This window comes from Pogona vitticeps, chromosome 4 (genome assembly GCF_051106095.1).
Source record: "Pogona vitticeps strain Pit_001003342236 chromosome 4, PviZW2.1, whole genome shotgun sequence".
Classification (NCBI taxonomy): domain Eukaryota; kingdom Metazoa; phylum Chordata; class Lepidosauria; order Squamata; family Agamidae; genus Pogona; species Pogona vitticeps.
In genome coordinates, this window is record NC_135786.1 from 233,976,242 (window position 1) to 233,989,416 (window position 13,175).

The following is a 13,175-nucleotide window of genomic DNA, read 5'->3' on the forward strand; positions in this document are numbered from 1 at the left end:
ATACCTTTTATGTATTTGATTCAGAAGAAATCTGAGAAAGTCTGTATAAAAACCACGGGGTCAAAAATCAGAACACTTTTTATCCCTGCTTTTCACAGATAGGAAAGTAAGAACAAATTGCACCTTAAAAGAGACAGTATCTTTGTGCTTTGGAGCCTGCTGAAACAAGCTGTGGCAAAAAAAAAAGTATCATTTCCCCCATAACCCATCCAACTGGCCACCTGGGCTCCAAGGACCATTGCAGTCATCCATGGAATACCTGGGGACAACAGAATGAACTGAAAGGAGTTTGAGTTGTCAGCTGGAACGGACAATGATACAACAAGGACAAAAGACATCAGCATGTTCTGCTTCAGGGGCTGTCTAATAGCATTCCAGGGAACTCCATGGTTTCTCAGAAGATTACTTGGGGTTCTTCAGTGGAAAGATCAGGAAGAGTGGGCAACCTTCCTTAAAAGACAGCTGGCCCATCATAGCCCACCTCCCATGGTGATGTAAAGGGCACTATTAATTCACAGTACTTAGAGCCAAACTGAGGATAAGCCAGCATGATGTGATCTCCTTGGCCACTGAAGCACTGGAGATGCAGTGCCACCAATTCACCACAACTTGAGCTGACCACCACCTGCACCAGAGCCTTCATTTACCATATTGCTGCCTCTCCAGCACAGCCGCTACTGGTCTGGCAATTTGAAGAATTTGTGGACTCAAAGAACTTCAAAACATCCCTCCCTTTGTCTGATCCAGACTGGCAGCAAATGGGAGGGCAGCACTTTTCTTCCTTCCTCCAGTGTTGGGGGAATCATAAAATTGTAGAATAATTTAGTTGGAAGGGGTCTATAAGGCCATTGAGCCCAACCTCCTGCTCAAGGCAGGAATCTAAATCAAAGCTGATCTGACAGACGGTTGTCCATTTTTCTCTTAGGGTGCTCAGCACCTCGTTGGTTTGTGAGATGATTTCCATGTTAATGGAATGAACCTTGAATGCTCCTGCCACTGACTCTTCCATGACAAAAACACTGACCTAGCAAAGGTCTCCATGGAGACATAAAGTGGATAAGCTGCTAATCTAATCACCAAGAAACCACAAGTGCAAGAGCTATCAGCAATGTTGTGGCCAGAACTGCTGCCATGTTGGAACTCTGGAGATATTTGAAAAGTGGTTGTGGCGTTTTGCCGTTGAGTTGGTTCCCAGTTGTGGCAACCCTACGAATGAGTGACTTCCAAAATGTCTTGTCCTCTATAGCCCTGCTCCGCTTTTGCAAACTGAAGGCTGTGTTTTCCTTTATTGAGTTAATTTGGTCTTCCTCTTTTCTTGCTGCTCTCAACTTTTCCCAGCAGTATTGTCTTTTCCAGAGAATCCTGCCTTCTCATGATGTGCCCCAACTACCGCAGCCTCAGTTTCCTCATTTTTGCTTCATGAGAAAGAGATGGGACTTTATTTGACCTAGGACCCACTTGTTTGTGTTTTTGGCAATTCAGAGTATCTGCAAAGCATGTGGGTGTGTCCATGTGCCTGATAGTGTGCCTGATCACAGAGTCCCTAATTGCTTGCTAATGTGTGTGTGTGTGTGTGTGTGTGTTTATACCACCTTTCCGTTTCATACAACAATGCCCACAGCAGTTTGCCATCAACATAATTGGGAAAATATTATTAGTAAAACAATAAAATTTAAAAGCAGCAAGAAAATTGTTGGGAATACAAGATCCAGAAATATTCAACTAACTCTGCAGGCTCTTTTTCACATACTACACAATTGAGGGAAGTCTCACCTCCAAACTTCAGGGGATGCACCCTCCACCAGAGTCATGAGATATTGTTGCACTATATTCTACACCACCCCTGGAACATGGAAGTCCATTTTGGGTTTGTGCTAAAATCTTATTATAAAAAGGTAACCCCTATGAAATATTGGCTCAGCTCAAGGGGATGGGACTAAGAAAGGGTGGGACTCTGACTAAGAGGTTTGAATCAGAAAGAGCAGGAGATCTATAGAGGTTAGAGCTGCTGTTGCCAGTTTATATTACTAAGGCTCTTCACAACCTGGTTTACGTATAATTCCTATCTGTTTGTAGTGGAGGGGTGAATCCCAATAGCGAATTCATGGATTAAATTAGTATTTTACTTTAAGGTTCTGAAGACCATATGTGGAGCTGATTCTTCTATATTATGGATACCCAACTCAGTTGAGAAGGATATATTGGATTTTTGTCTGCATTTGAATTCCAAAGGCCACTTGAACTTTGCAATTCTATAGGCAACTTCTGTGTTGGTGCTGTTGCTGAGAACTTGGGTGCACAATTTGGAGCATTTAGTTGTTATAATTGCTCATGTTGTCTCATATATAACTGTGAATAAGAAGAAACTCAGTTTGTGAAATGGTGTTGGCAAGTTTCATCAATAGGTACCTAAGGAAACAAACAGCCTCATAGAATGGAAAGGGATTACAAAAACACTACTTCCAAGAACCCAGTTCTTGTTTTAAAAATTAAAAACTGAAGGGCAGGGCATTTTGCAAAATTGGGCAGGGGCTGCACTCCGTATATGAGCATCATGTTGCACACCCTGTCATAAATCAAATGTGAAATACCATATTTTTCCGTATATAAGATTAAACTTTTGTCTAAAATCTTTAGAATAAAAATTGAGGGTCATCTTATACACGGAAGTAAGCTGAAGAGAGAACGAAAACGAGTGGAAGGGAAAGCAGGCATCAAAGTGATCCTGCAGGGCTTTGATCCCTTTCCCCCTACATTTGCTAAGTCCCACTTAGATTTCTTACTTTTGGGTTAGAAAAGTGGGGGGTGTCTTATACGTGGGGGCGTCTTATACACAGAAAAATACGGGAGGTGGGATGAACAAGTGTTTCGCCGAAATGTATTTCCTTTCAATTTACCTACTTTCTCTCTATATGTATATTTTTATACACATACACACCAAGACCAAATCATTCTTTTGACTGTAGCCATTCATGGTGACTGTCTTTCCCACGAATGCTGTTCAGTAACACCTGATCCCTTATGAATGGAAATTAAGGAGAAGAACTATCTCGCACTAAGTGGGCCAGCCACCTTTTGAAACAGCCTGAGGCCAAGGCAGGAGAGAGAACAAGCCAGCTTGGAACAAAGTTCCTATGGTGTAACAAGCAACAGGCGCTCTTTAATAAGGAATCTGTCATTGTTATCCCTTGCAGGATACCGCAATGCTGGTGGGGTGGCTTTCAGCAAGGTCCTCCACGTGCCGAGCAGAGCATTTATCAAAGCCATCCGACTAATATGATCAGAAGTCAGGCAAGGAAGAAATGTATTTTGGAGCATATTTTCAATTACTGGAGCCAGGGCTCTATCCAGTCCTGACGAACTGGCACTCTCCTGGATGGTTTCTGCTTTCTCACCCTGAGCCCAGACTACACAGCTTCCAACCTTGAATATTAATTCCCATTCCGATTGCACCATTAATCTTGCTTTGGATTTTCCTTCTTTTCAGAAAAGTGGGGGGGGGGAGAGATGTTTCCTAATTACAACATTCATTCATCACTTTAAAAACCATGCAGGGGAGGGTGGATTTTTAAAAAGAAGAAAGGAGAAAAGAGAGAATGATTTGGACTTCGCAGTAGGTCTGTGGTGAGTGTAATTATCATCGAAAAGCAGTGTATGTTGTGATCAGCAAATTGGGCTATGATTTGGAGAATCTGGGTTCAAATTTCCATTGAGGCATGAAACATGTTATGATAACAAAAATACCAGAAGTTGTCTTCTACTACATTAGAGTAGAGGCTCATCTAGGCCAGTATCGTGATTAGAGATGGAGACAAATATAAAAACGGATTGGCTTTTTTGACGAAAATAGCCAGTTTATTAAATATTCGTCAATCCGTATTCGTCAAATGTTAAGTCCCAACTAATATGGAACGAGGAATATTTTCCTGATTTTATTCATCTTTCGTAAAAAATATTAAAAACATTTTGCCTACCAGCCGCCAACGATTGGTGGGCCATCTACCCCCATAGCCACTCATCCCCACAGGCTCACCCCCACCCCCTTCCTCTCTCTACCTTAGCCCCACCCCACCCCGTTGACACCCCCTTACTATAATCACCGCCGCCACCGCTGAAGTCTCCATCTGGCCTCCACAACCACGACGTGTAAAAAGGGAGACTGGCTGCCCTTTGCAAAGATGGCGGATGCGGCTTCATTTAGGGTAGGGAAGCTGCAACTGCCATCTTTGCAAAGGCGCGGCGGTGGGTGGTGGCAATGGAGGGGCAGTGGCAGGGTGTGTATGTGTGTTTTTAATACCCACCCCCACAAATTGACAAATAACTTTGTTATCGCTTCATGGGGCAAGTTCATGCTTCATGAGTCGTCAACTTTTGACAACTCACGAAGTGGGATGACTGGCCAAAATGGTGAGTCATCCCCATCTCTAATAATGATCTCTGACTAGTAGTGTCTCTCAGGATTTTTTTTCCTACCGCTGCCTATAGTTTCCTGATATTCCCTGGTGGTCTCTCAGCCAAGTACTAACCCAGTTCAAATCTGCTTGGTATCTGGAATCTAACAAAATCAGGGTGTTAAGCCTGGAATGATGGAATTAGTTCACCCTAATTCACAAGGACTGTGACGGTATTCCTGTTTACTACATAAAGATAGACAGTGAAGAAAGCCAACAGAGAGACATGATTCATTTAAAAGGTGTTGCTGGAGAAAAGCTTTACAGGTACTGAATCTACCAGAAAGACAATCTTGGGTCCGAGATCAAATCAAGTCTGAACTCTCAATAGAAGCAAAATTGAGACTGTTGTACTTTGGCACATTGCAAGAAATCAAGACTCACTGGCAAAGGAAGATAGTAATGTTGTGAACAGTTTAAGGCAGGAAGAAAGAATGACCAGATCCAAGATGTGGAACTACAGCCTTGAGCTTGCAAGAGCTGGGCAGGGCTGTCAATGCTGGGAGATGATGGAGATCATTTATTTTAAAGGTCCAGCAGGAGTCAGAAGCAGCTTGAGGGCACACTACAACAGCAACAGAGCTGTTACACAGATAAAATGGATAGAACTGTGCATGCCCCCTTAAACAGCCTAAAGAAAAGACAAGATACAAATGTATATATTTTTAAAAAAATTCTAGATTGGAAGTCTGCATTAGACCACTGGAAATTGTTGTGTACCCTATCCATCCCAATTCACAGAATGTATACTTGTATATATGAGAATCCTCATTCGTTTTTCTATTGAGCAAGCCAGTCCTTGCAGGCAAATGATTGCGCATCCATTTCTACACTCCCTTCTGAAAGTACATGGGGTTGAAAGTACTTAGAGTTGTAACTAGCGTAGCATGCCTTCAGCATGGACTGGACTATGGTGCAACTTGACTTAGTGAAGCAAAGCAATTTCAAGACAGATTAAAATAGAGCGACCACGGTGGTCCATGAATCTAATGCAACAGATACAACAATTAATCCTTATATTAAGATCAGTAGGGAATCTTTCCTTCTGCCACAACTGATTAATTCCACATTTAACCGAGTATCATCTTTTCTGGATGGCAGCCGCTCTCGACTTTCATGCTGGCTGAAAGGTTCTGAAATTGATACTAAAAAAAAATTGCAGCATTGTATGTATTATGCTTTTCACCTTCCCATGAAAAACAATATTTCTGACTTTTTAAAAAAATCATGCATCTAATCCATTGCACATTCCTCCTTCTGTCTTGTGATGGAAGTTCCACAACTGTCTTAATTATCTCCATTTGCAAGTGCCATTCAGAGGACCTAGAAGACCACCACTGAGCTTTTAGTTTGATTTTCTAAAAGTCTATTAAAATAAAATAAAATGCCCATCGTACATCCAATCTTCCACCAATATTTCTATAGGTTCCAAACAGAGTAGTCCTAGAACGAGCTGGAATATTCAGCATGTATACATTACTGAAACAGCGATGTCTACGTTGGCTTGGGCACATCGTGAGAATGGCTGATGGTCAGATTCCAAAGGATCTCCTGTATGGAGAATTAGTGCAGGGAAATTGCCCCAGAGGGAGACCACAGCTGCGATACAAGGACATCTGCAAGCGAGTTCTGAAGGCCTTAGGAATGGACCTCAACAGATGGGAAACCCTGACATCTGACCGTTCAGCCTGGAGGCAGGCGGTGCATCACAGCCTCTCCCAATTTGAAGAGACCATTGTCCAACAGGCCGAGGCAAAGAGGAAGTCACAAAAGCAGCAAAACCAGGGAGCTGGAGAGGGGACAGATTGGATTTGTCTTCAGTGTGGAAGAGATTGTCACTCTTGAATTGGCCTCTTCAACCACACCAGATGCTGTTCCAAGTCCTCCATACAGAGCACGTCACCATAGTCTTTCAAGACTGAAGGATGCCTAAACTAATTTCTATAGGTCTTCTCTACGTATTTCCTCTGTTTTGCTTTCTGGAGAAGTTTTAGCTTCTCTAATCTTCCAAATAACAAGGTTGATGTTTTATAAAGATTTGTTACAGAGATGATTTCTCTTCCGTGTCTTCAAATTCTGAAACAATTTTATATTCCACCCTCATTCTGCCTCAGAGAAGCTGGAGGAGTCAAATCAACCCAGAATCAATAGCTTGTGGAACAGAATTGACTTAGGAATCAGCAAAGGTCCAGAAAACTCCTCTAGAATTGATTGAAAGAGCATGTACGTACTTTATGTGCCACACCAGCTGTTATGAATAACAATGTGGCTGATTTTTTAAAAAAAGAATGTAATCTTAATAATTCTCTAGACAAATATTTAAGTTTTAAAGTTTTCACATTTTCAGTTTGGATGGAAACATTGCATCATTCCCTTCAACTTCTCCTGATCTTGCAGTACTTGCCCTGAATTAAAACTGAAGAGATACTTAGATCTTAAATGCTGACATTTTATTCTTATTTGCCCAGCCTCTGGATTTTCTGTGTGACTCACATTTCTGAGCATGCTTGCTGCAGGATAGGCCACTGTTGCTCCACCTCTGTATTTGAGTAAAGGGATGATTCAGTCCCACAGAGGGCCATTGGAAACAGCCCAACAGAGAACAGTGGCTGATGCAGAGATACAATCTGAGGTCTTTTGAGAGGTGTTCTCGGCTGCTTCTTTGCCTTGAGAACAACTGAATGATCCCAGGGCACTCTGTGCAAGACAGGCAACAGGCTTTTACCCGCCCACTGTGGAAATTGATTAGAAGAGGGTTGGGCCAGAATAGAGCAGCAGTTCTGGAAGTGCAACACACCTGGAAGTGAAAAGTGTCTCTCAACAGGACAGGACTCCAGCTGAACCATCTGGAAGTGACTTAATAGACTTCAAAGCAAAATAGGAAGATCAAAGAATGATCCCATAAAATGAGCTACTTGGCTACCGGACAAACTTTCTGTAACAGTGGAGATATTCAGTCACTTACGTGCATGCAATTTATGCCCCACCACATGTACAAAAGAAAAACTACAAAAAAAGGAAGGAAGGGAGGAAGGAAGGATTCAAGATAGACAGGAAGGAAGGAAGGAAGGAAGGAAGGAAGGAAGGAAGGAAGGAAGGAAGGAAGGAAGGAAGGAAGGAAGGAAGGAAGGAAGGAAGGAAGGAAGGAAGGAAGGAAGGAAGGAAGGAAGGAAGGAAGGAAGGAAGGGTCAAACAGTTTTTCAAGCAGATGCACAGAAAACTGTTCTGTTCTCAGAATATAGCACTTCAGATCATGGAAGCTGTTCTTTTTATAAACTACTTTCTTCCTCATAGCACTCTAGCTGTGTCCATCATTTGGAAATTCTTTGAGAACAGGCATTGATGTTATTTAAAGGGGCGATCACATGGAAAAACAGATCGCAATCTGGACCACTTGTAAAACGGTCCATTGTGATCTGTTTCCCAGCAGTCACAGAATACATGGGGAAATGAGCTTCAGCCGGACTCCAATGAATGCCCAGCCATAGGGCTTTGACCTTTGGGGTGGCCAGGCTGGAGTAATACCCTGGCAGACAAAAGGGACCCTTTATGGGAGATCATCCTGTTAAAGCAGCCCTTTTGGGTGTGATAAGGTGCACACCTTTACAGCTGTCTGATGACACCCCAAGTCAATGCTTTTCTTGCATGCCTGTTTCTTGAAAGGAAAAGGCTGGAGAGAAGCTGTTGGGAGATGCTCGCCTAGCCGAAGAAAGCCAGGAGTGATGCAGTCGTTCCAAATTTCAGAGTAGTTTTGAACATCTCAAGCTGCTTCCATTGACTGTATTGGCTCAACAAAGCAAAAGAGAAGCAGAAGTAGCCTTAGATTAAACATTTTTCAGATGGCCAAAGCAGAAGATACTGTCTCGGATTCTTCCTGAGACCAACCAAGGTTTCCATTATTTACAAATCAAAAATATTTTAGAGATTATATGTCACTACTATTATTTATAATAATATTTAAACTAAAGAATGCCCTGTCTTTTTTTTTTTTTTTTACATAAGAAAAGAAGGGAAAAATACATCCACTTCGGAGTACCATCGTTGTCCAAGCATTCAGAAATAATAATAATAATAATTCTTGTACATACAGGTAGTGTTGCAAACACACGCAGGTGCTTGGATCACACACACACACACACACACACTCGCTCACTCACTCACTCACTCACTCACTCACATATATACACACACATACACACAACAACACAGAACTCAATGCTATACAAAACTGTAAACATAAGAGCCAAGGAGTAATTATACTCTTTTGTTCCAACCATCCCACACAGACACACAAACATTAATAAATAATAATAATGATGATGATAATAATAATACAACAGCATTGCAAATAGTCGGAACAACGAAGAATTAAAGCAGATGCATTTTAAATCAGTATTATTTGCTTTTTAGTGTCATCTCCTTTGCTAGGGTTTCATTTTCCTCTTGTATTTTCACAATGCATACCAGTTTTTACAAAATGCATGCGGTTATTTTTTTAAAAAAATATATCTTTGCAAGGATTTGACCCAGGCAAGCAAAAGCAATCTTCCTTTCTTGCCATGTTCATTAATTTATTTGTTTGTTTTGTTTTTTTAAAAAAAAGTTGTTACAATCTAAGAAAATCTTATCATGACACACTCAGTATATTAACGGTTTATGGCGCATGCTTGACTCAGCAAACAAACGAACAAAAGAATCGCAGCTTTCTTCCCTTCCCCGCCCCTCCTCCTCCCCCCCCTTGACTTTTTAAATGTTATGGAAGCCAAAGCAGGCCAGAATACAACTTCTTCAAAGGAAGAATACATATAAAAGGAAACCGATACCTGATGCTTCGTTAGATACTCTTGTTAGTCACATGGCACTGGTAGTGGAATTGTGCGTGTGCACCCATACCCACACGCTCAACACACACAGTCACACCCGTGCTCTCTCTCACACACCGCAACCTGCTTGTGAAGAAAAAAGGGGGGAAAGTCCGTTCGATCAAGAGTGCCAAAGGCAGAGGCGAAGCTCCCAGCTTAGTGTGTGCAACTTTGGAATTTTAATACCCATTTCCCCGTCACCTCAAATCTCGCAACTACTGAGGGTGGGGTAAATGTAAGGCATACGTTGCTGGAAAAGGACTCGTTCATGCTTCATGCTCCAGAGCTGAGTCTTAAAGAGGAGGCTGTCTTTTCCCTTCGCTTTGTTTCCTTCAAGAACATGGGCCTCACTCTGGCTTGCACCGGGAATCTCCGTCGCAGCTGCGGCTCCTTTTCCGAGGAAAAGAAACTCACAAGGATAAAAGATCAACATTCCCGACGGCAAATGATTTCAGATCGACTTTCGCCGCCGCATCAGCCGGTGGCTATCTGTAAAGCTGTGCAACCCAGGGGAGACGGAGCTGGCGGGAGAGGGGAAAAGGCTGTTTTTTAATGTGCTTGGCGAGATCTCCTCTATCTTGTAGGAGATGGAGTGAAAGTACTGGAGGTTCAGCTTGGAGCTGAAGGAATTTTGGTGGGACACCACCCGGCTGGTGTATTCATGAGACCTGTAACACATGCACGAGCAATCCGACTGGAGGTCTGTCACTTCAGCCTTGTACCGAGGCCGAGCGCGTTGGGAATCCTCTTGGATGTGGACGATCATGCTGTTGCGGTTCCCCGCCAGGGAAGCCCGCTCCTCAGCCTCCCGTCTCTCTTCCTCGATGTTCATGAACAACCTGAGAACAACCAGATTGAGAAAGGCCCCAATGACCGTCAACCCCACTAGGATGTACATAAAGCTAAATGCCACGTAGAGTGGCTTCTTCTGAAGGGCCCCTTTTGTCTGGAGGGCCACGTAGTCCCCGAAGCCTATTGTAGTCAATGTTATAAAACAATAATAGAAGGCCTGGAAAAAACTCCACTCCTCGCAATGGGAAAAGGCCGCAGCTCCTATGCAAAGGGTCCCTATGCAGGAGAAGAAACCCACGGCCACCATGTTCTCCATGGAAACATCTGTGCTCCTCATCCTGCAGCACTTCTTCATCCTTTGCAGGAGGTACTTGACAAAGGTGTTCATGCGTTCCCCGAGGCTCTGGAACATGACCAGGGTCAACGGAATGCCCAGAGCAGCGTAGCACATGCAGAAAGCTTTACCCGCATTGGTTCCCGGGGCAGCGTGTCCATAACCTGGGGAAGGAAGAGAAAAACAGGTGAATGACCACAAGAGGCAGAAGATAGGATTGCTAGAGTTGGGACGTTTGGACTACAAATCCCATAATGGTTCGTTCTGGACTACAAATCCCATAATGGTTCGTTCTGGGAGTTCTTCTTGACAGAAGGCCCGTTCACAAACACCTGCAAGTGGCAGTTTTTTGTGAACAGGCCCTCAAACTTGATGAAAGGCCTCAACGGTACAAGACTTTCAGGCTGAGCTTCCTGTTCAGAAAGAGGGCACCCAACGAACATTAGGGAAGCTCAGGTGCAGTTTGAGGGAGTTTAGCTGAAAGCCTTCCAACTGAGACCGTTCTACCAGGTGAGACGTAGAGAGGTACTTGTCCCCCTCTATCGTGTGGTAGTTAGGCCTCGTCTAGAGAACTGTGTCAAGTTCTGGAGACCAAACTTTCAGAAGGAGGACAACAAACTGGAGCAAGTTCAGAGAAGAGCAGCAAGGATAATGGAAACCCAACCCTGTGAGGAAAGACAGAAAGTGATGGGCATGTTTAGCCTTGAGAAAGGAAGACTAAGGGGAAAGAGGATAGCACCGTTTAAATACTTGAAAGGTTGTCCTACAGAAGAGGAGCAGGATCTATTCTCAATCATTCCAGAGTGCAGGACACACAACAATGGGCTCAAGCTACAGGAAGCCAGATTTAGGCTGAATATCAGGAAAAACCTCTTAATTGTTAGAGCAGTATGACAATGGAACCCATGACCTTGGAAGGTGGGGAACACGCCAATTCTGGAGGCATTGAAGAGAAAACTGGACAGATCTGCTTTGTCAGTTCTGCCTTGACTTGGATTGCTGCCTTGAGCAGGGAGTTGGATTCGATGGCCTTATAAGCCCCTTCCAACTCAATTATTCTGATTCTATGAGACACATTTAGGCGATAGTCAGGAAGAATTCCCAGAATGGTTAATGATCTGATCTATAGTCCAAAAAAATACACCTTGAAATCCCATCTCTAGTGATTGCTCCTAGCTGCAAGCACCCATTCTAAGATCACATTACATGCATGAGCAATGACCTCCACTGCAGGGGTATGTCCGTCTTTTGTGAATCTTCCATTATTACCCAGTGCTGTCTCCTTTTGGTAGTTTGTGGCAATGCAGAGACCTAAATTTAGTTGCTGAATCAGCACTCTACTGCAACTTACTACATTAAGCAACAGGATTTTAGCTACTGAGTTGAGTCTTTGCCATAGGATCCCCCTGATCATAAGCGATATGCGCAAACAGATGCAGGAAAATTCTGAACCAAACAGGATGCTGATGTAGAAAGAGTATAGTGTCTCAATTGACTCTCTGTCATATCTGAGGATGAACTTGCTAGTCCAGCTGGGCTATCACGATTCCATTACTCATAGGTTTAATCAAAAAAAAAAAAAGGAATGGGAGGGGTTCAAAGTTTAATAATATTTCAAGAGTACTTATCCTTTTTATTTAAACTGTAATAGTTTATCATGTTTCTGTCCACAAGGGCTCTCAAAGTAGTAACTATAGATTTATACACTTATGTCTATCTCTTCTTTCTTCCTTCTGCAGTAGATGCTGTCCCATCCCTTTAGCACTGCCTGCATGCTGGGCTGAGATGGATGAGCGATAACAGACTGAAGTTGAACCTGGACAAGACAGCAATCCTGCAAATGGGCACCCCTAGTATCTGTGGGTTGGGGCTACTCTCTCTGAGAAGAATGAGGTTCACAGTTCGAGCATCCTTCTGGAGCCAGCACTATTGAGGGAGTCCCAGGTGACGCCTGTGGTCATGCAGCCTTTCTCCATCTGAGGCAGATCACGTACTGTAGCTGCATCCCTACCTTCCCATTGGGTCCCTCACTACGCTGGTGGTCCATGCACTTCTTGGTCTCAAGATTAGACTGCTGTAATGCTCTTTATGTGGCGCTACCCATGAGGTGACAGCTGGAATCCAGAGTGGCCCTGCGGCCAGAAGGCGGTATGAAAGTCAAATGAATGGATGGATGGATGGATGGATGGATGGATGGATGGATGGATGGATGGATGGATGAAATTGAATTGAATTGAAATGAAATGTATAAATAAACAAACAAACAAATAAATAAATAAATAAATAAATAGAATTGAATTGAATGAATGAATGAATGAATGAATTTATATTTTAACACTTCCCATCTCACAGCGATAAGTAACAGCCAAACACAGTAAGGCAACTATGAAACAAAACATTACAAGGAATGATTGTGCCCTGCTTAAGCTCTCATGCAATGTTCCATTGAACTCAATGGAGTGAATAAGTAGAAGCTTAATTCTGTACTAGACATGGGGGTATTCATATTCATATACAAATACAAATATCTCCCCACGCAGGTGCAGATAATGAGGGTCTAGGCCCCTGTGGCCTGACCGACCACTCACCATCTGCCACTGCCATGGGCTCCTATCACTCCGGAGCTCATGGTCAATTAGCCACTCCTGGCAGGAGGCAGGACGTCGAGCCTCACTGCCAGGTCAAAGAGTAGCTGGCCGTCTGGGCACTCCAGAGTAATAAGGAGGGAGCCTGGAG

The 13,175-nt window shown here is 43.3% G+C and overlaps 1 protein-coding gene across 1 annotated transcript in view; it reads right to left on the bottom strand.

Annotated features, from left to right (window-relative positions):
• Window positions 1–8,138: 8,138 nt before the first annotated feature.
• KCNK9 (potassium two pore domain channel subfamily K member 9) overlaps window positions 8,139–13,175 on the bottom strand; it is an 82,708-nt gene continuing 77,671 nt past the window's right edge. The window contains exon 2 of the mRNA XM_020804528.3: window positions 8,139–10,603. Coding sequence (XP_020660187.3) covers window positions 9,765–10,603 — 839 coding nt within the window. The 3' untranslated portion in view covers window positions 8,139–9,764. The remainder of the gene's footprint in view (window positions 10,604–13,175) is intronic.